The following is a 26,640-nucleotide window of genomic DNA, read 5'->3' as shown; positions in this document are numbered from 1 at the left end:
ATAGTGAATGAGCCTGCAGCCTTGCAAAATATAAAATTACAAATGACATGAAAAGACACTTAACTAAATATGAACCAAGGTAAGGATCAAACTCCTTTTTGAAACCAATTCATTAATCAACCAGAGAACCTTAATTTTTCATCTTATCAAGATATTTTGGATAATTCTATACTTTCAATATATTGAGAACATTTTGGGGAAGGACCTTTACTGTTCTAGCATGAATGCGCTCCAAAACACAAAGACCGGATGAGTTCGGTATGAAACAGTGTGAGAACACTAACTTCAAACCTTGGCCAAATTGGGGTCCTTGTCAGGCTGGGGATCAGAACAGAGAGGAGGGATCCCAGGATGCAGAAAGGAGGCCAGCAAAAGTAAGTAGAGTCTCTTTTAATGAGTGCACAGTGCAAGCAATACAGGAACAGAAAACCACGGTGCATAAAAAAAGAAGAAAAGGAGGCACGGTGACTAACCGTAAAACAGAAACTAAACTGAAAACAACCTGTGAGTCAGGTAGACTACAGAACTATCAGGAAGGTGAGTTAGTGAAGAGCCTATCAGAGTTTTGGGAAACGAGGGAGACGTGGAATGGCGCCCCAGCAGGAAAATAATCCAGCACCGTCCTGCTGCAGCTGAGGGAATTAAGTAGAGATGGTTGATGGGAAACATATTTTTGTCTTGCAGTACAGCATAAGAAGTGTTAGCATTTAGACAACAGAAGGAGACTTGGTATTATTTATTATGATTGAAGAAAAACCCTAACAATTACATTACTACACTGTTACATTACCAAATCATTTTCCATTGTATCATTTTCTCATGTATCAACTGGTAAAGACTACATCGGAATACAGGAGGTGAATAAATGTATTGCAATTGATATGAAATGGTCGAGGGGTAGGATTAAATAAGCTTTGCTTCTTCATACTTTTTTTTGGATATGTGTGAATGTATGCATGTTCAAATAAAATTAAACCATTACCATTAGCATTACCATGGTCTAAGAAGAAGAAACCGTGACTGTGTTGCTGGCCATCTGCCCCAAACGGATAGTAATGTCCTACCATATTCAGCACGTGATCCACCAATAATATTAGATGCAATCAGAAGTCCTAGCGTCTATTCCCCTGCCTCTATGCTATGCAAACATTGGCAATGGCCATTGAGGGATGTTCAAAGAGAGTAAAGGTGGTTTTAGTGTGAAAAAGAGTGAGACAGTGTTGTGAGTGACTAATGTGTGCGCACTGAGGCCAGCAGCCACACACAACGTCACTCCCTGTCCGAGGCTTGGAGCAGCACAACACGCGGCTCTGCGCTCATGGGGAACACCTCATCTCTGATCGCTTTTTGGCTGACTGGACGGCGACTTTCCGCTGCTGTGTATTAGGTAAAAGCTTCGATATGTATAAAAGCCAGTGTTTTATCCACCCGCTGTGTGTTTTGTGACTTGTTTTGGGTGGTTGGTAGCTTCAGCAGACTGCGTTTTAGTGCCAAACGTCGCGAGCTAGCTAGACATGCAGTAGCCGTCGTACCGTCGCCATAAACTGTGTGTTGCTATGGCATTGCCAGGCAACATCCTACCTGGCAATATAGATATGGTTTTGTGCTACACATGAAACATACATGTAAATACTTAAATATGGCTGATCTTCGCTAGGTCTTAGTCGTTCATTCATTCCACCTGAATGTAACTATACACACTCGCATGACTTTTTCTCTTCCCACCTGTTTCTATGAAGACGAAGAGTTTTAAACGCGACTGATTTGGTTTTAATCTGAGTGCCAGCACCTATCGTTCTGCTCATACTGCAGGATACTTTCAGCAGCTGCAGGGTTTTTTCTTTAAGGGTTTTCCAGTCTGTGGTTTTAGGTGACCATGCTCCTCATTTCCACTGCATCATCACGACTTACAACTGCTCTCTTGTGTGTTCACGCTCACAGAAAAACCCCCTGCAGCACAGGATTTGAGAAGACTCAAGATGGTCATTCCCAGCGTAGCATCACGCAGCAGGACATCACTTGCCGTGGACGCTCACGGATGTTTGCAGTGAAGGTGCCTGCACACTGTACAGTACTTTTATGGTGTTCACAGTTGTCAGTTTTGTTAATGACATTGTCGCTCCTCTAGTATGGTTCGTTTGGTCGATTGTGAATGCAGTCCATGACCGAAAGGCCTGGACAGAACAGTAGACTCTAGTCCTGAGCAGTGTTGGGAGGAACAGTGTCATAAATAGCGGTGTGACTAATGCCATTATTGTTTTCCAGTAACGCATAATATCATTAATTACTATTTCAAGTGTTACAACAGCGTTACTGTTACCGACAGTGACATGTGGCGCATTATTATGCACTGATATCTATATCAGAGATCTGGATGTCGCATCAGTTGCCATTGTTCATTACTGCTGCAAGTAGCTAGTCAAGAGAGTTTTAGTTGGTCACTCTCAGGAAAACACTGCCCCCTAGCGTTTCGGTAGAGAATTTCAAGTTATGAGCTCAGCCCTCAGCCTGAAAGGCACAAGTGAACGCAATAATTACTTTCCCAGGTAACCAATTGCATTTATGAAGGAGTAATTCCACTACTAATTCAGTTACTGTCGTCCCATGCCACTTGATGCTTCAAATTTTGCGGTTTCACTTGATCTCATTTTTTCAAAAGTATATTAATTAAGAAAGCATGCTGTTTTGTGGTTGAATACAGTCTATTATTAGTAAAAAATATTCATATTTAAGCACATGATAGGTATTTTTTGGCTAAATGAAAAATGCAAGCATAAAAATGACTAAATTAACTAAAATACAAATATAAGATTTTCAAAAGACACACTCAAATGGAATACAGGAAGTGAATAATATGTACTGCACAACATGTAAAACAGATGGTGGGGTAGGATTAAATAAGCTTTACTTCTTCCTTTGGACATGTGGAACTGTGAAATTGTGTTACTGTGTTTTAACCTGCATGCATGTTCAAATAAAATTAAACCAAACCAAAGACGTTGATGAAATTTAGTATTTTAAACTGGTCACTAGGTATCAGTCGTGTTACTGTAATGTTGGGTGAGACACAAAAGAATCAGACCCAGGGAACACATTTATAGTATCTCACACAAGCACATGTCTTACTTATGTCTTAAATGGTTTATTTTGTCTACTATATTGGGTATTATAAGGGGTACAGGTGACTGAGTCTTATTTCTTGTGTAGAAGGCTCTAATAATATTAAAAAAACATATTTAGAAGGTTGTAAACATGCTCCAACTACAAAAATGTTACATTTATAAATAAGGAATCCTACTTCGCAGAAATTCACTTCTCATGGTCGGGTCTGAAACCAATTAACCGCGCTAAACAATTCATTACTGTATTTTTTGGAGGGGAAATAACTATAACTGATTACTTTTTTAAAAGTAATTTATCCAACACTGGTCCTGAGTGAGGCAAGTATGAACACTGACCGCACCAACTGACCAAAACGTTGGATATCAGATATCTTTATCAGGTGTCAGTGGGTATCCCCCCACAACCACATGAGGCGCCCGCAAGCCTGCTTTTCATTCAGGTTTTCAGTTGATAATGTGACAACACTAGAAAGAAATGCATTGTGAAATACAAAATGTGAGTTGTGGACACCAGCATTTTGTTAATGTTCTGGTAAAACAAGCATATTCGGTTTGTTTGGGTTAAAATAAGCTATGCAAATAAATGTTACAAAAATGAGTAGCTCTTGGTCATTTTCATTTTGTAAAAGTAGCTCTCTGTATGTGACCCTGAAGACGTTATGTTTTGGACGCGTGAGGTTGTCGACAACACCACACATAGGGAACGTGAGCTGACAGTCCAATTTCTCTGGAGGAAAAAGCTACATTTTTAATTGTTAAGATGGTCTCTCTCTCTTCCATTGTTAGTTCCCGTTTTTCTTGCCATTTTTGTAGCAACAAATTACTTTCTCCAGTACAATGCTGTTAAACTGATGTACACAAGGATATAGTGCCACAGTCTGTTCCGAACACTGACAGAGGAGGTAGTAAGTACTCCAGGACTTGGAACACCTGTACGAATTAGTTGCACCAACTACCAAGGCTTGATCAACCTAAATTTCTGCAGAACAACTTTAAATTGTTGACCCATTTTGTGGTCCCTGAAACAGGCCTTTTTGTGTAATTCTGAAATACACATTATTTTTCAGTTTTGGGTAACCTTACCTTTTTTTTAACCTCTGGCACATCAAAATTGGGGTGTTCTAAAACATTTGACCAGTTTGTGTATACATGCATATGCTTAACTGTGAGAATTTTTTCAAACCAGACCGCACTAAAGTGTCCACCAAGTATCTTTTTAAAATGTTTGGACCAGAATATGGGACTGCAAGTTCATCTACGCACCCTTTTGCTCTGTGTGGCTGCGGTCAGGCATCAGTGCATCCCGACACTGGTACAGAGAAATTCTATTATTCCTCATCTCCTGTCTGCTCCGGCAAGAGAGGAGGGAATCACCATGCCATGCTATCTTGAGGCCAGGAATGAGGGATAATTATGAGTCAGAATGGAGGAGGAGAGAACTGTCACTCTTCAAATCTGCTTATAAGCTTGCAAGACAACTCACATGCTTATTTTAAGAACAAGGACAAATATTGGACAACTATATACAAACCTAGCTTCTTCTTGCTTTTTCACAAATGATTACTAAATTTTTATTTCTTTGTACAAATCACAGTTGAGTGCAAAGTGCATGAGGCAAGCTCTCTCTGTTCCTTGTGTTTATGTTTACACACGTCCTTATCTCAGCTGTCAAGAGTGTTGGGGGATGTTGGGTCATCTCTACAGTAACTTATCCGGAGCAATAGAGATAGTGATGGGAAAGGACGGGGTGGGAAGAACAGAGACTGTGAAGGAGGGAGCATGCTTCACTCACCCGCCGAGTGGTGACTCTTGTTTCCAAGGACGATAGTAGCAACACATCCAAGCACCACTCTTCTCCCACGGACTGCTGTGAAGAAATCAGGCAGACTGTACAATCTGACAGACCCTCATTTACAGCAACCTTTGGCTCCATGCAGAGTGTAGTGAGCTAGATTGGCGCTGATCTCATCTGTTTGGATTATAGCTGTATTTATTTTTCCCCACCAAAATAATGTGGGCTTCTTAAATCTACTTGTGTCATTGCATTGGCCTTAACTGGCCTGTGACTGTATATGTTTCTGGCTCAGGAGGAGACTGGAGGTGAGGCGAGACAATAAGAGGTGGATTTGAAGGTGTGGATGAGAGCTGAACATCATGGGTAAATCCAACAGCAAGCTCAAGCCAGAGGTGGTGGAGGAGTTGACAAGGAAAACCTACTGTGAGTATTTTTATTTTCTGTGTTTATTCCCGATGTCTTTAGTGGGCAAATCCTGCAAACGTTTAATAGCAATGGCAGCTTGTAGAACACATTGTTACCGCTTCCTTTCACATCCTATTTTCCACTCAGAATGTGCAGCAAATTGTTTTTCCCACTTCTTCTATTGCCACTGGAAGAATGGCAATAACTAGATTCTAGCTGGGAATACGCTTTCTGTTTGATCTTGAACAAACTGTAATTAGGTAAGGTCAGACCCCTCGTTGTAATCAGCATCTTTTCATCATGTTGTAGGCATTCATGAATATGGAGCCACCCGTTTTGCCAGATTATACATGCAAGTCATGCACTTTCCTCTACAAATGAGTAATTGTATTTGTACAGAAAAATATAAGAAAGCTTCACATGTTACAGACCTGAGAGAAATTATGTCTAAAGGGAGGGCGCATTTGACCACACTATGATGCATTCACATGTTATTCCAGTTGCTTTCAGCCTTTGTTACATTTCCCCCTTGGTTTTCAATTAGTTTAATAATGACCTAAATGGTGTCTGCTGAGGAAGACACCCTACTTCTGTGTTATTTTTGGAACACAGCATTATCATTATAAATATCATTTTTGTCATTTGAGCAATGTCGTGTGCAGGTGTGAGTGGGTGGGAGTTGATATCCATTGGCTGCTTAATGACAGTGTTATTTTTGTGGTGGCACCGCTCCACAATAGAGGCAAGGAAGGCTGCTGCAGCAGGAAATTGCTGTGGAGGAAGATGATGCTTCGTGCTGGGCTGGCCTGCTCGCTGCTGTCGTTTATACTCTCTCGCAACCATTCTCTCTTGCTCCATATCCTAATTGCCCTCTTTGAGCAGGGAAGGGAATAGTGTAATTAGGACCTTATCTGGTTAGCATCCCTGAGAGGAGAACCAAGCTGTTCTCTGGATCCTTCTCCCTTCTTCTCCTCTTGACTTGAGACTCCCATCAATCTTACGTCACGTCATACAGTTGCCTCTTATTCCTCCTCTCCCACGAGAAGCTTTGTCTGCTGTTTTAGTCACCACTTTTCTTTGTTTTTTGACAGATTGGGGACTTAGGAAATTTCTCTAAGTGCCTCTTTGTTCCTTGGCGAAAAGAAGGAGGGTGTTTTTTTTCTGCAAAATAATAGCTTGTGTTGACAGAAACCCAACGAAAGTGTATCCAGCAATGAGAGCTGTCAAGTTTGTTATATAGATGCACTGACATCTTTATAAACGACACATAAAGACGTTGTACAGTCATTGCAAACCCCATCATGAGAAGACAAGTGTACAACAGCATTTAAAGAGAGAATAGAGTAGAACAGAATAGAATAGAATACAATTTTTAACAAGTGCTCATCCTAGCATCACATGGAAACACCAGCGGTCATATTAAAATGTCTCCAGGGTGGAGGCCCATCTAAGAGCGTGATGATTCTTCTGTGTTGTCAAAGCCATAAAGAGGCTTGAACTGACAGTGTGCAAGCAGGAAGGGTTCTAGCAGACCCTCCAGGGCCAACCGGCCAAGCGGGCGCTGCACTTTCCTGCATGGACAGATCGCATTATTGCCCATTGCCTCTGAGTCACTTATGTAACATTTTTTAAAATAAGCCTTGGTGAACTTCCACTCCATTTCTGACTACATTGACTTTGAGGCCAATTTAATGGTAGCTTAGCTTGGCTGACAGTCTTGAGATTGACTGTGACATTCAGTCCCAGGGGCACGTGAATGCGCTCTTGGTGAATTGTACAGGTGAAAGCCATCTCTTTCCTTCTTGATAGCCTCTGTCCAAGAAGCAATCACAAACGGTACCATTGTACGCTTGTATATGGTTTCATTCCTTGCTATTTCTACAGCTTAAGGGTGTTAATAAAACAAATGCATCTACCTTTGTACTTTTTTTTCTGCTACTCTGAATGCACCTTTGCAGTAAGCATGATGATGAACTTCCTTATAGCTAAACACAAGAACAGAATAACATTTCCATTTGCCTACGAACTACATGCTGAAGTATGTTGTGAGATATCCATCAGGACTGCAGCGGGGCATGGTTTAGTTCTAAACTCTATATTTCTGATATACTGTACATTGCAGCGCTCTTTTGTTAACAGTATATTCAATTCAATATAGTACAATATTTTCTTTGGAATATAAATGACAATATAACCATTCCAGAAACCATCCAAACATACTTTGGCCGTAAGGAAAGCCAAAACAAACCAAAAAATGTTTGGTACAGTCGTCCTTTGCCACTTTGCGCTTCGAATTTTGCGGCTTCACTCTGTCACGGTTTTGCAAAACTATATTAATTAATAAATCATGCTGTTTCCTGGAGGATTGAAATATCTCACAACAGGCACAATAATTCCTAACACAGGCTACTGTTGCGGCTGTAACCCACGCCAAGCTAAAACTCAACTCTGAACCGCCGATGTCCCTTCCTGTCCCCTAGCACTGGAACGCATTTACAGCAACACACATGAGTACGAGTCTTATTCATGTCTTACATGGCTTATTTTCTGTTATTTTGTCTACTGTATTGGGTAATACAAATGTAAAGGTGTCTCGTTCTAATGCACCCAGTATTGTGCATTGCCTCGTCTCATGAGCTGAATGTATCGTGTCTTGTTAAAGGAACAAATGCTGAATTCTGGTGTTCGTGAATGCACCTCACAGTCAGTGTGATTGGGGAATAATAAGGATGTGTGCTTGTTGCTGGTGTGGATTGTGGAGAGCGACAGAGAAATGGGCGTGCGGTTTTAAGAATACTGTGTTGGAACTGAGCACAAGGTTGGCAATAAAGTATAAAAAGAGCATCAGACTCGGTGTGTCTCTGCCCGAATGCTACATTTCATTGATGATACGTTTCAGCCTGTTGCAGGTGGCTGCAGCTTGCTAGGCTCAATTTTATTAGATATTAGTCGATAATGGTGCCCGTGCAGTAGGGTCACAAGACTGTCACAAGACACCCAACTCAAGAGACGAGACTATACATGAGATTGGGTCGACGAGAACGAGGCGAGACGAGATTTAACATTAATTTTAAGAATTTTTATTTAACTGATTCACAAAACAATGCAGGTGTGTTTTGAAATGAGACATGTCAGAACATCTATGTGGGTTGATCTGACTAATCTTAAGCAATTCTGATGAAATGTACAAGTAGAATTACTACTTCTACTTGGACATCAAAGGGGAAGGGAAAAGGAAAAAAAATAAAAAGGAAAAAACTTTCTTTATTCGTATTTAATTTATATATACATTTTTTTTTTGGTCTTACTGTCATCTTTTATGTATTATTATCCTGATTATCACAGAAAACATGACATGGAACGCAAGAAGTGAATAACAAGTGTTGTAATAGATGTGGAATAGACGGAGGGTAGGATTAAATAAGCCTTGCTTCTTCCTACTCCTTTTGGACATGTGGAACTGTCAAAGAATGATTCATGAGATGTATTCCATTGTAACCTACATGTTCAAATAAACTAAACCAAACCAAACCAATCAACAAGTAGCAAGCAGCTGTTTAACACTCACAGACGCTGACGCAGGGAACAATGAGGTAGGTTGCAAAGTGTGCGTCAAGCATTTAATGTGCATAATTCCTTGCACACTGCCACTTCCATATTACGTGTATTGTCATTCATTTCTTCTGATTGGCTTCTGGCTGCCCTGTTCTCACTTTCTCCAAAAGACAAATCTGGTCACGTTTTAATGACGATATCTCGCGAGACACCTGTCATGTAGGTATGATAACACATCAAGACTTTTTAGATGTCATTCTGTGGTTGACCCTTTTCCTCAGCCCTGTTTGTCTTCTTGTTGGTTCCTGAGGTGTTCACATGCATTTGTTATCATTTGTCTGGCCTGGATAAATTGTTATCCTTTCTTTATTTTGTCTGACACTATTAAAAAATGTATTTATTCTCTGCTCAAGATAACCTGGCTGCTAGCTATTTTCACTGAGGTGCATGTTGCCACATTTTTACTGTCCAAACGGACTGCGCCAAGGTAATTAATGATGCTATGAATTTGCTCCTTTGTAGCAAACTGCTATTTAATGAAAGTTTAACTGCAAGTTAACTGCCACTTTGTATTTCTCTTGCAGTTACAGAGAAAGAAGTGCAACAGTGGTAAGTATGAGCTTTCATTCTTCATTATGTGATCCACTTTGGCCTTATCCACACAGAAATGCTCCTGTTTTTTTTTTTTTTTGGCAAGTTGAAAAAAAATTGCATACACGCAGTGTCCGATCAGAAAATGGTCACATCCATACGAGAACGGATCACTGGGTGAAATTATGCAATACATAAAGCACGCCTACATGTGGCGCTGTAAACAGACACATAGAGAGAACCACGTGACACACCAAAATTTGAGAAAAAGAAAGACCACATGCACACAAGGTCCGTCTTCATTTGCTTGTACATCTTATCTGGACTGACAAGTGGAATTACGTCTGCGAGTCACTTTGGAGAATAAGACTATAAAATATCAGGAGAATGTCGATTGGGAGCCATGTCAGTCAAAATATGGTTTATGGTTTAATTTTATTTTAACATGCATGCAAGTTACAATGGAATACATCACATAATTGAATTCACAGTTCCACATGTCCAATAGGAGTAGGAAGAAGCAAAGCTTATTTAATCCTACCCCCCATTTGTTCCACATCTAGTGCAGTACATTTTATTCACTTCCTGTATTCCATATGTGACTTTTTAATACATAGAATAATGATAAGGTAATGTAACAAAATGATGATATAATTATTAATTATTAAGATTTTTTTCTCCCAATTAATATAATAGTCAGTGTAATAATAAATATATAAATAATAAATAGAAACAAGCATAACAAAACAAGTTCAAGGCTCCTTTGCCTTATATTTTGCAAACATCAGCTGCTTGTATTGTTTTTTGAATTCACTCATCCTTTCTCAATCCGTTCCATAATTTAATTCCACAAACTGAAATGCTGTGGGTTTTTAGCATTGTTCTGGCATACAAGTGTTTCAAGTTTAGTTTTCCTCTAAGATCATATTTCTCCTTTCTTGTGGAAAAGTATTGTATGGCATTTTTGGGTAGCAGGTTATTGTTAACTTTATTCATTATTTTAGCGGTTTGAAAATGTACTAACTCAGCGAATTTTAAGATTTGTGATTTTAAAAATAAGGGATTTGTACGTTCTCTATACGAGACATTATGAACTATCCTCACTGATCTTTTTTGCGGTACATTTAGCGAGTGAAGATTGCTTTTATAGTTATTATCCCATATCTCCACACAGTTAGATAGATAGTTAGATATGGTAATACCAGAGAACCGTAAAGAGTGTGGAGTGATTTTTGATCAAGAACAAATTTTGCTTTATTCAATATTGAAGTATTTCTCGCAACCTAATATTTTTATATATTTTTGATGTGAGATTTCCAGCTCATTTTTTCATGTTATGATCCCCAGAAATTTATTTTTGTTTACCCTTTCAATGTCCACTCCGTTTATTTGTATTTGGTCGTATGTGTCTTTTTTGGTATTACCAAATAGCATTATTTTAGTTTTACTTAAGTTCAAGGTTAATCTGTTTTTATCAAACCATCTTTTTAACATGGCCATTTCATCCGTGACATTTTTAACTAACTCTTGTGGACTTTACCTAGAAAAAAAGGCAGTCATATCATCCACAAATAATACCACATTTAAATCTTTCGGCACTTTACAGATGTCATTGATATACAAACTGAACAGTTTTGGTCCCAATATTGACCCATGGCGTACTCAACATGTAATATTTAGGATGTGTGGCTTTACAAATTGCTTCCTGTTTCTTCAACCCAATTCAAAACTAATCCTCTGATTCCGTACCTTTCAAATTTTGTTGTTAGGATGTCGGGATTAATTGTATCGAAGGCTTTTGTAAGATCCATAAATACTGCAGCTGCACACTTTCTGTGGTCTGTAGCGTTAGTAATTTCCTCCGTGATTTCAATCAGCGCCATGGAGGTTGAAATGTTAGCTCTGTATCCATATTGAATATCTGCGAGTAATTCATTCTTAGTAATAAATTTGTCCAACAAAGAAAATTGAGGTAATAAGGAAACTTGTCAGTAATTTGTAAATTGATGTTTGTTTCTATTTTTAAAGATTGGAACTACTTTAGCTATTGTCATTTTGTTAGGAAATTTCCGGTCTGAAATGATAAGTTACTGATATTTGTTAACGGTTCTACGATCTCATTGATAACCCTTGTTAGTGTTTCCATTTCGATTCCATTACAATCAGTTGATGTTTTTGCTTTACAATTATTGTGTCAGTGATTTCCTTTTTAGTTACATCAGTGAGAAACATGGAATTAGGATTCCTATCTATAGTTTCATTCCTTTCCTCCATTGTCCAGAAATTTGGAATTTCTTCTCCCAGTTTTGGTCCAATATTTACAAAGTAGTTGTTAAACATTTCAACATTTCATCCTTATTAGTGTATTATAAAAATATTCAGATGTTATGTTGGCTTTTTGGCAGCAGTACACAACCGGTCCCTTCTCGTCATGTTGCAGCGACGGGGCGGCGACATCATCGTTCTCAGAAAGTAATGTTTTGCTTGTCCACACGTCTTTGACGAGGCGCCGGTGTCAGATTTTCCCTCTCTGTGAGCCGTTTTCAAAAAACACTGTTTCAGAGTACCATGACACCGTCGCTGTGTGGATGAAAATGTTCTCCTGTGGACTGGCCATTTGACAAATTTTATCCAGAATTTGGTCTTAAAAAGAAGAGAAAAATATGCTCATCTGTCAACGGCACCTCACACGGGACTGTTTTGTGAACATGGGCCAATACGAAGCTGTATTATCAAACTGTTGCTGAAATCCGACGTCTTTCCAATGTTACTTGGTCGTGTTGAAGAATCAGGAGAGCAAAGCTGTAAGTAACAATTTATCAGTGTCCTAACTGTGTTTATTTTGTGTAAGTAATCGGACAAAAGGGGTTCGGCAGCTGTCCGGAAGCCCTCGGGAGCGCTTGGGAGTGTTACAGATCACAGCGGAGTAGGCTCAGAGGGAGGCGTACCTGGAGGAGGGCCGGGGGGGTAGAGTAAATTACACAGACCGTTTGGGCAGGAGGCAGGAAACACTGCAGTAAGAGGTGGAGAGTCTGGAATATCTAGAAAGCTTTCTGTGCGGGTTATCGTGTTATCTATAGGAGTCCAGAACACACTACAAAGGCCTGAAAAAGAGTATAATAGGTCCCCTTTAATGACTGCACTACTCTAGACTCATCAAGGCTTTTGGGAATTATTCCTTCCTGTCCTGTTCTCTACCCGTTGTTTTGCCTGATCAGAACCTACACCATGATGTAACATGTACAGTACTTACAGTACATAGTTCAACATGACACATATTCATGTGAAAGTGACACTCCAGGCCAGTAGAAGTCACACAACAGTGGGGAGAGTGATTATTACTGTTGAAGTGTGAATTTCTGAATGTGATTATGAAGGCACGATCTGACAGCCGTGGGCACTCGGGTAGCAAGCGTTGCACCTTCATTACAGAAACGATTCAAGCATGAGTGTTGCCATCTCTTTTGTTTGCTGAATGCTGATGCTGCTGCGCTATTGTTTTGGGGGAAATGAAAAAACAAAGAACAACACATCTAATAAAAGGGAGCACCGTAATACAGCAATCATTCTTCCTTGTTCACACTTCAATTGTCCAGCTTTGGTTTTGCATTTCGCTATCTAATTCTACATGCTTGAGGAGAGCCTTTGAGAGCTAGTAGTCATTGTTCACGAGTCCACAGCCTCTAAGGCTATGTTCACACTGCAGGGCAATTCCGATTTTTTTGCTCATGTGGGACCTGTATCAGATTTTTTATGCCAGTGTGACCAGTACAATTCCGATTGTTTTCAAATGCGACGCAGGCCTTGTTTGTATGTAGATATAAATCTCATATGTATTCGATCTACTGCTACTTGGATAAAGGCACTCACAGATGTAGGCAAAAGTTCTTCTTGTAATGCGAAAATTATTCTAAAAAAGTGTGTCAGTGAAGCGGCTCGCGTCAATGTCCCACCACTCCTAGCTCACACACTCACACACACTCCTTGGAACAGACGTTGCAGCGAGTTCTCAATGAACTGCCATAGCCAATTCTCTATGTCCTATGTGGAATCATTTGGTTAAGAAAATGTTTACTCCGATGACACAAAATTGTTCTAAACGCCACAATTTTGCACCAAGAAGAGCACAAACTGGGGCAATGTTTACTTTCGTAAACACACAGCATGCATGACGTTTACATTTACAAGACACATTTTTTTGTGAACGACCAGAAATAAAGATCAGATTTTAAAAAAAAATCTGAACTGGCATCATACCCTGCAGTGTGGACGTAGCCTAAGCTTTCTTGTCTCCGGCCTCTCTGGCCATGAAGCCAGCTAGCCCACCATCATGCTCACTGTTTTTCATGAGAAAGTTTGCATGAGTCGTCACTTGGAGATTAGCGGCAATTGACAGGACTGAGTGTGAGGAATGAGAGAGAATTTTACCAGGGGAAATGCCAGATGGCGTGTAATTAGAGTGCATGCACCGACACAAGAATTAGCAAGGTTAGAAAAATGCATGTGTTGCCCATTAAATTGTAATGTGCTTTCTAATTCTTCCTAAAAGAGATATCATTAATATGCTTGAAACTCACTAGACATCAATACCAAAATGTCTTTGGGCACTGATGTTGCTGCAAGTCAAGGGAATTATCCCTCCATGACTCTAAACAAGGCACCCTGGTAGGTGCCAAAAACTGAGGGCCAGTGCCAGTAATGAATACTTTATCTCCATGCTGGCTCTTTATCATTGTCTTATGCACAATTTTACTTCTGCTATGTCCTGACACTGTGTAACATGACCCCAAGCACATGCTGGGTGTGTGTCACCAAGTCACATTTCTCGTGCATACTCATGTTCTTGACAAGTGAAGGTGATTCTGAATAAGGGCATGATGACTGGCTGCCACTAATGTACTGTGTATCTTTTGTGACTCCCCACATGCTGGTAAAAATGAATGTTAGTAAATGAATACCAATGTCCAGTGTTTTGGCAAGAAAGCAAGCATGCACTGGTGTTACTGTTTACGTTAACCGAAAAACACATTAACTGGGACGGATGCTAACCGCCGTTCCACTGTATATTCTTGCTATTAGGTACAGTGCGGGAAGTAATTATTTCATCCCCTGCTATTTTTGTGACATGTTACAACATGAGCAGTTCAGATCAGTCCAGAAAAATAAAAGATAAAACATAACAACATCCAGAAGAAAAACATTAAAGGTTATGAATGAATTTGTGTTTGATTGAGTGAAATAAGAAGAAGAACATGAAGATGCAGGAGTGGCCTAGCCAGTCACCAGGGCCCGTATTCACAAAGGATCCTAAGGCTAAAAATAGCTCTTAGTGACATCACTCTTAGAAAAATCTCTAGAATTCCTCGGATTCTGAGATTTTCTTAGAATTTTTACTTAAGATAAAAGTTATTCACAAAGCGTCTTAGGCCTTGAGAGAGCTCCTAAGGCGGCAAGGAGTGGTGAAGAGGACTTTTAAGAAGCCTAAGAGTAGTGTAAACAGACAAAATGGCGGCAAGACGGAAATCTCTGTACGCTAAATGACAGTCAGGGTTTCTGCTACATGGAATTGATCGTGGCGGTGCTCCACTACAAAATAAAAGTTGCCACACCTTTTTTTTTTTAAACTTGAAAAAAATTACACACATTGACTACAATTACTTTTAAAATATTTAAAATATCATGAAAGTGTTTCACTTCGTTTTATTTTGATAAGCATGTACCGGAATTGCCTGTTTGCCTTGCTGGCACTTGATCAGTGACCTGATAGGCGACACGTCTCGTGTTGACTTTCAGTTTGTTTCTTATTATCGGGAGAATGAGCCCGTAAAATGTGTAGTTAATTGACGACAGCTTGTCACATGGTAAGCCTATCTATGCCAGCGTGTGTGATCGCTCACGTTTCAATCTCATTCCACTTTCTGGCATTTTTGTTTACATGCCTGGCTGGTGGCATCTAGCTAGCTCAGAGATAAACTCTGAGTTAATCTTGCTCTCTTGTTATCATTATAATACGTATGGCTTGTCTTCAAAACACTAGTTGTGTGTCAAAGTTGTTCACCTGAAACACGTAGCGTTAGACCATGATGCGATTACACGGGTCTTAAATAGGTAACTCATCAGCTACAGTAGCTCACCAGCTGATGTTGAGTAGTTCACCAAAGAATTCGCCTCTGAGTATTTTTGAGAAGATTTGTGAATCCGGACCTAGATCTTAAGCCCGTGGAAAATATGTGGAGCGAGCCGAAACTTTTACAGTAAGTTGCCAAGCAATCGCCTCGAAACTTTCAGTAGTTGCACATTATCTGTAAAGAGTGCACCAAAAAGAGATCACCACAACCCTGGTGACAAACGGCAATAAATGTCCGACTTCTGTGCTTGTCAACAAGTGTTTCTCTGCCAAGTACTAAGTCACTTTTTCAAATATTTAATTTGTAACCTTTATTTACCTTTTTTTTTGTGGCTGATATTATGTATGCAAAAATAAATCAAGGATCATCAAGAGGTTTTCTGGCAAAATTGAGACAAGCCTTAATGTTCTTTTTGTTCATCGGTAGTTTTTGTCTTGGAACTCTGCCATGTTGGCCGTTTTTGCCCAGTGTTTTTTTAGGAGGGTAGGAGTCATGAACACCTACCTTAACTGAGGCAAGTGAGGCATGCAGTTCTTTGGCTATTGTTGTGGGGGGTTTTTGTGACGGGGCCGCACGGTGTCCTAGTGGTTAGCATGTTGGCCACACAGTCAGGAGATTGGGAAGATTTGGGTTTGAATCGCCCTTGGGCATCTCTGTGTGGAGTTTGCATGTTTTCCCCGTGCGTGCGTGGGTTTTCTTCAGGTACTCCGGTTTCTTCCCATATTCCACAAACATGCATGTTAGGTTTATTGGCAACTCTAAATTGTTGAATGTGAGTGTGAATGGTTGTTTGTATGTGACCTCTTGGATGAGTCATTGCTACGCTCTTGGGGTAATTCTGGTAGGCCGGCCACTCCTGGGAAGGTTCAGCACTGTTTCATGTTTTCACCATTTGTGGATAGTGACTCTCACTGTGGTTCGCTGGAGTCCCAAAGCTTTAGAAATTGCTTTTGAACCTTTTCCAGACTGATAGATCTCAATTAATCTCGGTTAACAATGGGGGCTGGAGGAGAATCACTTTTTCACACAGGGCCATGTAGTGTTGGATTTTCTTTCTCCCTTAATAATAAAAAAGTTTCATTTAAAAACTGCATTTTGTGTTCAGTTCACTTTTTCACACCACTGTATACATATATAATACAGTGTATTATTATTATTGTAACTTGGTCCATGATAAACCAAATTGCATAAAACAATTGCACAAAGATCAAAGATGGCGCCCTCCGTGGCAGACGTCTCTGTGACACTCTCCCGTGTTTTTCTATTTTTTGCTATTTTATTGTTCATTTTGGACATTCAACACACTCACGCAGTACATTACAACAGAGAGACACTTTTGAACATCGGCAGGGTTCACCATGAACCTTCATTTAGCCTCTCAGACTTTGCCTTTCTTCTGCGCCGGGAGAACGCAGCAGCCTGCGGACCTGGTGAGCTGAATACCCGGCGAGCAAAGCATCCGAGGCGTAAACGAGGCAAGCGAGCCGGCCTGCATGCTAGGCTAAAAGCTAGAGCGACGAGGCCACCGCTACCAAGCCTGCTGCTAGCCAACGTCCGCTCTCTTGAAAACAAGATGGACGAACTACGAGCAAGGATTACAGCTCAACGTGAGATCAGGGAATGCTGTGTCCTCACCTTCACAGAAACCTGGCTGACGGAGGATATACCGGACTCGGCGATCCAGTTGGAATCATTTGCTGCTTACCGGGGAGATCGGACTTTAGCGTCTGGTAAACACAGAGGTGGCGGCGTCTGTGTTTACGTAAACAAACGGTGGTGCACAGACGTACAGACGATGGAAAAGCACTGCTCGCAGGACATTGAGCTGCTGATGGTGAAATGCAGACCTTTTTATTTGCCTCGTGAGTTTAGCGCTGTGTATTTAACTGCTGTTTACATCCCACCACGAGCTAACACTGCTAATGCACTAGGCCTCCTGCATGACATCATTGATAAACACGAGACCAAACACCCAGACGCTGTATTTATTATATCTGGCGATTTCAACCACTGTAACCTCAGGACTGTCCTCCCCAAATATTACCAGCATGTGAGCTTTCCCACAAGGGAAAATAACATCCTGGACCAAGTCTACTGCAACATGAAAGGTGCTTTGAAGGCTGTTCCAAGACCCCACTTTGGAAAGGCTGACCACATCTCTATATTCCTTTATCCAACATACAGACAACTTCTTAAAAAAGCTCCCCCTGTACGTACAGCAGTTAAAGTATGGAATGAAGAAACTGATCAAGTACTTCAGGACTGCTTTGGCTGCACAAACTGGGATGTGTTTAAAACTGCAGCGGGGAGGGAAGATTGTACTGTTGATTTGGATGAATATGCTTCTGCTGTTACTGGCTACATTAGCACATGCATAGAGACTGTTACCACCACCAAGTATTACAGAAAATACCCTAACCAAAAACAGTGGATGAACTGTGATGTAAGGGCTAAGCTACGTGCTCGTTCGACTGCATTTGTCATGGGCACCGCTGATGACTACAAAAAGGCCAGATATGACCTGAGGAGGTCCATACGGGAGGCCAAGAGGCAGTACAGACAGAAGCTGGAGGGCTACTATTCCACCTCAGACCCTCGGCGCATGTGGGCGGGGCTCCAGCACATCACAGACTATCGACAGCAGAGTAGCGTAGCCACGTCCAGCCAAACCACACTTCCTGATGAGTTGAATGAGTTCTATGCCCGCTTTGATACCCAAACTCCTGATGAGCAGAGAGGGTGGCTGAACCTGGGGAGCACACAGGACTCACCTCTCATGGTGACATCAGCTGATGTGCGCAGGGTTCTAAACAAAACAAACCCACGAAAAGCAGCAGGGCCAGACAACATCTCAGGACGTGCACTTCGGGTTTGCTCATCAGAGCTAGCTGATGTGCTTGCTGACATATTTAACCTGTCGCTTGCACAAGCATCTGTACCGACCTGCTTTAAGTCCACCACCATAGTGCCCGTACCCAAGAAGAGCAACGTGACCTGCTTGAATGACTATCGCCCTATAGCACTCACTCCTATTGTTATGAAGTGCTTTGAAAGATTAGTCATGACCCACATCAAAAAGAGCATCCCGGCGGCAACCGTGGACCCTCTACAGTTTGCATATCGCCAGAACCGGTCCACGGATGATGCAGTCAACACTGCCATCCACACAGCCCTTTCTCACCTACAGGGCCAGGACACATACGTCAGAATGCTATTTATAGACTATAGCTCTGCATTCAATACAGTCAGCCCCCACAAACTCACAGATAAGCTCCTCACACTTGGCCTGTCTCCCTCCCTCTGTAACTGGGTGTTTAACTTTCTCACAGGCAGGCCCCAGTCAGTCAGAGTCCACAACCGCACATCCAGCTCAAGAATTGTGAGCACTGGGACCCCACAGGGGTGTGTGCTGAGTCCACTCCTCTACACGCTCTTCACCTACGATTGCGTGGCCTCCCAGAACAACACCAGCATCATTAAATTTGCAGATGACACTACAGTCATCGGACTGATCACTGGTGGTGTTGAAACATCATACAGAAGAGAGGTGGCGGACCTCATAGCTTGGTGTCGTGATAACAATCTCCTTCTCAATACAGATAAGACTAAAGAGATGATCATCGACCCAAGAACAAGGGAAAAGGAGCCGCATAGACCCCTGTTTATTGATGAGACTGAGGTGGAGAGGGTGAAAACCTTCAAGTTCCTTGGCACACACATCAGCGAGGACCTCACCTGGTCTCACAACACCCAACAAATTCTGAAGAAGTCCCAAAGGAGACTGTACTTCCTGAGAAGACTGAGGAAATTTGGCATGTCCACCACAATCCTGAGTTGCTTCTACAGATGCACTATCGAAAGTGTCCTTACCGCCTCCATCACTGTTTGGTACGGTAACTGTACAACACGTGATAGGAAGGCACTCCAGCGGGTGATCAAGACCTCACAGAACATTGTTGGGGCAGCCCTCCCCACACTGCAAGACATTTATAAATCTAGAGTCCTACGAAGAACACACAACCTCATCAAGGACAGCACACATCCACAACACTCACTATTCACACTCCTACCGTCAGGCAGACGCTACAGGAGTTTGAAGTCCAGGACCACAAGGCTGGCAAACAGCTTTTACCCACAGGCCATCAGGCTCCTCAACGAAGCACTCGCACACGCCGCACGCAACACACGCACACACTCATAGCACTTTATTTATTTATTTATTTGTATTATTTACTTGTATTAATGTCTCGTCTGTTGTTGTTGCTTAATTTATTGGTATATATGTTTATGTGTTTATGTTTCTTATGTTCTTATTCTTTCATTTGTTTTCTTTCTTTTCTTGGGAGAATGAACAGAATAAGATTTTCATTGCATGGTATAACTGCTGTTTTACCATGCACATGACAATAAAACTCTCTTGAATCTTGAATCTTGAATCTTGAATCTTGAAATTCAAACTGCTCTATAATTCATTGTGAAATATGAAATAATATTTTGCACTCCTGCTGCTTAAAAGGACCGCTCTAATGTACGCACCAGTGTGTTCTATCAATGCATGCTTTATTCTGCTTGCCAGACATAATATTCCATCGTTGGGTTTTAAAGCTGACTGAGGAATTCAGGTGAAGTGCCTTGGCCTTGAAATATGATATGAATTATATATTCTGCACTGTGAATGCCAATTTGGTTGTATTCTGCGTAATAGTGAAACATGCTTTCATCCCCCCACATTTCACCAGATAATTCAGATGTGAAAATTGCATGGCTCTCTCTGTTCTTGCTGAACTTATAGCAGCAATCCTTGAAGTGTTTCCCTTATGTCAGTGACTGCACGGTGCTTGCTTCATTATCTCCAGAGCAGATTAAAAGTAGTTTAATAGAAGTGTGGAGCCAACAGATGTACTCGTAATCAGAGCACTCCTCCAGCACTGCTCCCCTGTGAGAACAGTTTTGCTGTTGATCAAAAGCAAAGGCTGACTTGAATGCATTTTATAACAAGTGTGAGTGTTATTGCTGTCAATTTGTTTTATTTTATTATGGTTTAGGCCACCAATATCTTGCTTGCTCATTACAGTTCATATGTTTTTAGTCAGACCGCCTCTTTTCTTCATGGAGCTGTTCAAGGAACCAGCCCACCTTTGAGTGACTGCGCTGGAAATTGCTGATGAATAGTGTCTATATTTAGTCTGATCGACGTTAAGTCACTCACCAGATACGTTGTTTCGAGGGGCGAAGGGCAGCGCTCAGACTTATCTGTCAGCAGTACATATTATCAAAGAAGACGAGAGAGTAATTTGATCAGAGCTAAATCACTCTGGGCTTGTTATTGGATTAGGGTGATTGTTTTATCTGTGAATGAGACAAATTTGCACTTCACCTTTTTCATCAAACACATCTCTACAATGTGCCTAGTGTAGACGTGAGGATTTTATCATGATTACGTTACCCTATTGTCTTATTTCTACCTTCTCTTTATGTGATGTGTATTTTACGTTTGTTTATTTTCCTGACAGGTACAAAGGCTTCATTAAAGATTGTCCCAGTGGGCAGCTGGATTCTGTGGGCTTTCAGAAGATATACAAGCAGTTCTTTCCTTTCGGAGATCCCACAAAGTTTGCCTCTTTTGTCTTCAATGTGTTTGATGAAAATAAGGTATGTAATGTGTATTTGCTCATATAATATTGAAGGAAGCCCTTACAGTTGTGACACATGACATGGCTGGTTAGTTATATGAAAGGGATAGTTCCGTGACGCGGAACCTAGTTCTGCTTAGTTGCTGGGGCCATTTAAGTAAAGACCTTGGCTTCTCAAAACAATATGCGTTCAAAGAGTAATATATTTGCACCACAAAAATGTCTCCTCGAAAAAATAAGACCTCACAAATAGCTCACCGTTATATTTGTCTCCCATAGTATCCCTGCGCACGGTCTCCTCTCCATTCTTGTGTATGTGATGAAGACACTCGCATCTTCTTATGCTGTGGAACACACACGTAAACAAGATGGCCGCAGCACTCCTTCGCTGAAGTACTAATGGCGTAATCAGTTTGTTTGCAACTAACACATGTAGCCACTTGTCATTCTTTGTCATTCATTTGTCGGATCGGATACAATACATTTGAATTGGTGCGTTCTGATCAATTTTGGTCGTACACATCCTGTTTCAGATCGTTCTTTTCCGGATGATTCCATTCTGAGAAAATGAACTACTTATTAGCATCACAGCTTATGAGGAGCACATGTTTTTGAACCCTGCATGCCATATCTGATTGCCTTTTCCATAGTGTTGCATATTTACCACAGAAGGGGATTAAAATATATTGCAAATGGCCAAACTGTTAATATCTGTGATGTCATTCATTTCATTGCAATTTAACGAGACATAGAATGCCCTTTGAAAGACAAACCACCATGAAGCATCTCTTCATATGCAGGTAAGCCCTTGCAGGGTTAGTGGCTTCGTTTAAGATGCATTGTGTCTGGAAGATGAGACTGTCCCTCTGGCTGATCTTTATCCATGACCTTCATTAATGTTACGCACCCCATTGTTGGAGAATGCATTGATCTTACCAGTTTTTATGACTTATGTAATGAGCATGTCTGCTGGACAAAGTATGCTGAGGGCTCCTCCAGCACACAGCTGAGATGAATGTAGCCAGGAAGTGAGGCTGACTGCTGCACAAACAGGAAGACACTTTATACAATGGTTGCATGCAGCGCAGTGCCACTGAGTAGCTTGAGGCAACTCATACAACTCATAACTTGATGAGTTGGTCTGAATCACAGCACATGGTCATCTTTCGCCTTCTGTCCATCTCACTGTGCAATGATGCACATTACAAAATCAGGATGTATCCTTAAAGTACTGCAAATAGTGCAAGTTTTGAGCTGTTGTACTACTCTGAAGATGAGATGAAATTTTCCACCATGTCCGAAATTATCAAGTAGAATCCTTATTGTTGAAAACACAGAGAGACAAATGAATCTCCAGTCCATAGTGGTTGTGTGTTTGTGTAGTGTAACTGTGTAGACTGTGAGCCATTTGGCATCCATCTAACTAATGACCAGAGGTGACATATTTCTGCCTCAGGAGAGAGAGCCAGGTGCAGGGCAAAAATAGCAGCTAACTTGAAGCAAGCGTCTGGCCCCATTTTGAGCAGCATGCAGCAAGGACATCTCTGAAGAAGTGGAAGTGTGAAGTAAAAGTACTCCGTCTTTTTCCTCCCTTGTGCCGCTCTCTAGGATGGACGCATCGAGTTCTCAGAGTTCATCCAGGCGTTGTCTGTCACTTCTCGGGGGACACTGGATGAGAAGCTTAGATGTAAGAAGATGCACCCTCCATCACAAGTTGTGACATTTAAATGACAGGATTTAGGTTTGGCTGTAAGTGCTTCACATATGAAAGGGCACTGTTGATTTGCAAGGCACAGCAGGCTCGTGCATGCTTACAGGTAACAACCTGTTGTGTTGACTACGTTTTTCAAATTAGCATTGCCTGTGGTGACTTATTATTGCTAGCTTACATCCTTGTAGGAAAATAGAGTAAATCCTCCTCTTTTCGCAGGAGTTACATTCAGGGACCGTCAGCGTATGGGGCAAAAAAAAAACGAAAAAAAAGTAATTGATACACCCATAAAAATGTCTATTTTTGACTCATGGCTCGCTCCCCCCTCCAAACCCTCCAGGTAGCTTGACATTGACATTCAACATTTGCAATAAAAGTGACTTTTGTAATTATTAGATTACATTCCGCATCTCCCTTCAGTGTTCCTCTCGCTAGCTCAGTATGTCTGCGGTCCGGAATTATTTCCGAGTTTTGCCTTTGGATTGTAAATATGCAATTTGCAATCAAAGCGCTGGATATGTGAGGGGCGAATAAGTCGTCCTCTAATGCATCTAATCTTGTTTTGTTCATGCTGCATTCATGTAGCAAAATAATGCAGAACCAATGGTGCTGTGCTGAATGAGCTCAGTTTATAATTCCACTGATTGTATTAGTTCAAGTTTCCTACTTTGCCACTCTGTTCTTAAATGGATGTTTGTGCCACGTAGAAATGTGCAGCTGTCCAAATTGTTTAGTTACCAGCAATATTTATTGGATTTATATTAAATCCAATCCAATCCGTATTTAATTTATTAAGTCGTTTAACCTGTCTTCATTTATTACACAAGATGTGACTTGACATTAGTTTGAGGGAAGTGCTGCTGCCTATATCGGTATTGCTTGATATCGGTATCAGAAATGACATGCTGGACAGAAAAAACAGCTTATTTTCGGAGAAAAAAAATACTGTATATATATATATACATACAATATACAGAAAAAGACCTATTTTTAAAAATAAAAAATCAGCAAATTAACAGGGCAGTGCATGCTGAATTGCCAAGGTGCGGGGATCCACCATAATTGGTCATAATCATTTATTTTACATATTTACACTAGCTTTGGGAAGCAGCAGTAGTGAAACCTGTACTTTAATGCTTTTCTCTTTTCAGGGGCGTTCAAGCTGTATGACCTAGATAATGACGGATACATCACCCGTGATGAGATGTTGAACATAGTAGATGCTATTTATCAGATGGTGGTAAGTCCAGTGTTCCATTGGTGAGGTTTCACTGTAATTGGACTAGGTTGCTTTTGAAATAGTGCTTTTGTAGTGTAGTAATACTCTAAGGTGGTGTTTCAGGGAAACACTGTGGAGCTTCCAGAAGAAGAAAACACACCAGAAAAGCGAGTGGACCGCATTTTTGCAATGATGGACAAGGTTGGTGTTTTGTTGTGCACCCTGGAGTATGTCTTGTTTACCAATAAAGTAATGTACAGTGGCTGCTACCTCCAGGGATTTGAGATGGACGCTTTTAAATTTAGAACTGCAAGCTGTATCTACCACAGTGTCATTCACAGTGTCAACATTATATTGTCTCCTTCCGCACTTACGCTCAGTGCCAATGCCCACTCTTTGAGTTCAGGGAATCTACTTGGCTTCAGTGAAAGATGAGGCCTGCATGGGCGTGACCAGTGCTTTAGACGAGCTGTGCAGCAGAGCAACACTTGGCAATTTGTGTCAGCACTCTGGCTAAAATCCAAGTGCGCCAAGCCAACATCAGCACTGAAGAGCATCAATGTCTGCTCGAGAGCCTCCTTTGCCCTCTGCTGGTAAAACTGTGAGAATGCATGAACGAACAGGCTTCAGTTTCTTTCTGTGATGTGTTCCTCCAGAATGCAGACGGGAAGCTGACTCTGCAGGAGTTTCAGGAGGGCTCCAAGGCGGACCCCTCTATTGTTCAAGCGTTGTCTCTTTATGATGGGCTAGTTTAGGAATGTAAGGTGAGTGGAGTATTCATGCACAAGCCACCTGCATACTTACAGTGGATGTATATGTTTTTTTCCTCAGCACAAATCTAATAATATGCCATCCACATGTCATCTGAGCAAATAAAAAGAACGAAAAAAATCAGTGAATGGCCAGAATCCAAAGCGAAGCAGCTGCTTTTTGCTCTCAGTTTGTTCTTATGAATTATTCAAGCGACCCACTTGTTTGCTGGCAATCAAATGGTCTTGCAGTGCCGAGTGAAGAGGAAGACAAGCCTCTCGACTCTCTCACCGCCTCATGTAATCCACCAGCCGCTGCCAATTGTTGCTGACATTGTGCTCAGCGTTTTGTCAACTGTGAAGTGAGCTTGTGAATGCATATTTTCAACACACTGTTGCACCGTTGAAATGATTACCGTGCATGGTCTGAGTACAGACAGTTTTTCTATGGTGATCATTCTCCTAACTCCTTGGACGGATCCAACTTAGCATCCGAAACACACACAAATCCAGCAGCATCACATGAGTAAGGTGATGAAAACACATGCTAATCCAGGAGTGGACTGAAAACATTTGAACAGAGTTTCAATCAGCAGACATTTGTTAGGATTTCCCCTAAAAATTGCAGATCACCTGTGATCTTCTGATGCCATTCAAACATGGCAGCAAAGCCCTCTGTCAAGTTCATGTGCTTCTGCAGCCACTGTATGTTGTCTGTGCAAGTATCACAGCCTTCTTGCTTTCCTCACCAAGTGACTAAGGAGAGGAATTATTTCCAGACGTTTCACACGAAGAACCAAGGAACTGTGCTGTCAACACTACATGGACTCCAGAATTGAACATGGAAAAGTGTAATACGTGGTGACATTAGAGTGAGCACGATCTGAACGTTACAAAGCAGTGTATTGTTAAATGTAAATATGCTAATTTATTTCCTGCTTTGCTGTATTCAAGGGATCCCCCTCTCTTAAAAATGGAATGAAGTTTTATTTTTATCAAAGTTGTTGAAATGTTTTGCACTGCATTTTTCACTACTCTTGTGGGATTGTTTTGCTCTCACGGTCTGAGTTCCCTCTTGAGAGAATAGTTTTTATTTGTGCGGAAGGCACACCACGTTTTCTATGGATTATTTTACTATGTTTGCAGCCTGTGAATCCTATTGTGTTTTCACTTCCCTGTGAGCACAAGTGTGTAGTGCACTGGCCAAGCAACGCCACCAATCCTCACAGTTTACACGTGAATTGAGGCTCACTATTTCTTTAGAGAGCGTCGCAATGCACCCTCAGCAGACACACAAACAAACACCAATTCTGGTTGTAAAGCTTTTGCGAGCGACTATTGTCTTATATTTGTTCTGCCGTGTGAGGCTAGAATATGCGATCATGCCGTCTACCAATTCTAAGTCAAGCAGCTACAAGTTTTAGCAGTGTCACAGATTTTATGCCTTATGCAAATGATCATCTATGAATGACCAATGCCATTTACCTGTCAACTATCAGTATGAGAGCACAGAATAAAATGCATTTACGTGGCTTCGCGTCCTGTTATTTTTTTATGACCTGGTATTTAACTGAGATGGGATGTCTGGAATTCTCACAACTTTGCAACCTGCCACTGAATGAATAATGAACTGCATTAAGTGTTGCTTTGGTGTGGTTGCATTGGTGTGTTGTTTTAAAAAGGCTGCTGGCCCTGCCTCTTCTCTGGGCCTGCTTGGACTTGCCTTCTTTCC

The 26,640-nt window shown here is 41.2% G+C and overlaps 1 protein-coding gene across 4 annotated transcripts; it reads left to right on the top strand.

The window, feature by feature from the left end:
- Positions 1-1,132: 1,132 nt before the first annotated feature.
- On the top strand, positions 1,133-26,434 carry ncs1b (neuronal calcium sensor 1b). Of its 4 annotated transcripts, XM_054773822.1 has the most exons (10): positions 1,142-1,387; positions 1,942-2,053; positions 5,210-5,340; positions 9,462-9,486; positions 21,110-21,248; positions 22,838-22,916; positions 24,092-24,180; positions 24,283-24,360; positions 24,816-24,923; positions 24,991-26,434. In XM_054773822.1, the coding sequence occupies exons 3-9, from the start codon at positions 5,277-5,279 to the stop codon at positions 24,912-24,914; spliced, it is 573 nt and encodes a 190-aa protein (XP_054629797.1). In that variant the 5' UTR covers positions 1,142-1,387; positions 1,942-2,053; positions 5,210-5,276; the 3' UTR covers positions 24,915-24,923; positions 24,991-26,434. The 4 variants fall into 4 exon arrangements, 3 of the variants coding, with proteins under 3 accessions (XP_054629795.1, XP_054629797.1, XP_054629796.1); XR_008570074.1 differs by having other exon boundaries at positions 1,133-1,387; positions 24,283-24,923; XM_054773820.1 differs by having other exon boundaries at positions 1,133-1,387; positions 24,283-26,434.
- Positions 26,435-26,640: the final 206 nt, after the last annotated feature.

Source organism: Dunckerocampus dactyliophorus, chromosome 4 (genome assembly GCF_027744805.1).
Source record: "Dunckerocampus dactyliophorus isolate RoL2022-P2 chromosome 4, RoL_Ddac_1.1, whole genome shotgun sequence".
In the NCBI taxonomy this organism is placed as follows: domain Eukaryota; kingdom Metazoa; phylum Chordata; class Actinopteri; order Syngnathiformes; family Syngnathidae; genus Dunckerocampus; species Dunckerocampus dactyliophorus.
Note: the sequence above shows the minus strand (reverse complement) of the source record. Positions and strands in the feature narration are given on the sequence as shown.

Bases quoted from the DNA above. Each gene is read 5' to 3' on its own strand.
- ncs1b (XM_054773820.1), top strand. From the start codon at position 5,277: ATGGGTAAATCCAACAGCAAGCTCAAGCCAGAGGTGGTGGAGGAGTTG. The intron at 21,249-22,837 runs GTATGTAATGTG...GCCGCTCTCTAG, and splicing joins ATGTGTTTGATGAAAATAAG to GATGGACGCATCGAGTTCTC. The intron at 22,917-24,091 runs GTAAGAAGATGC...TTCTCTTTTCAG, and splicing joins ACTGGATGAGAAGCTTAGAT to GGGCGTTCAAGCTGTATGAC.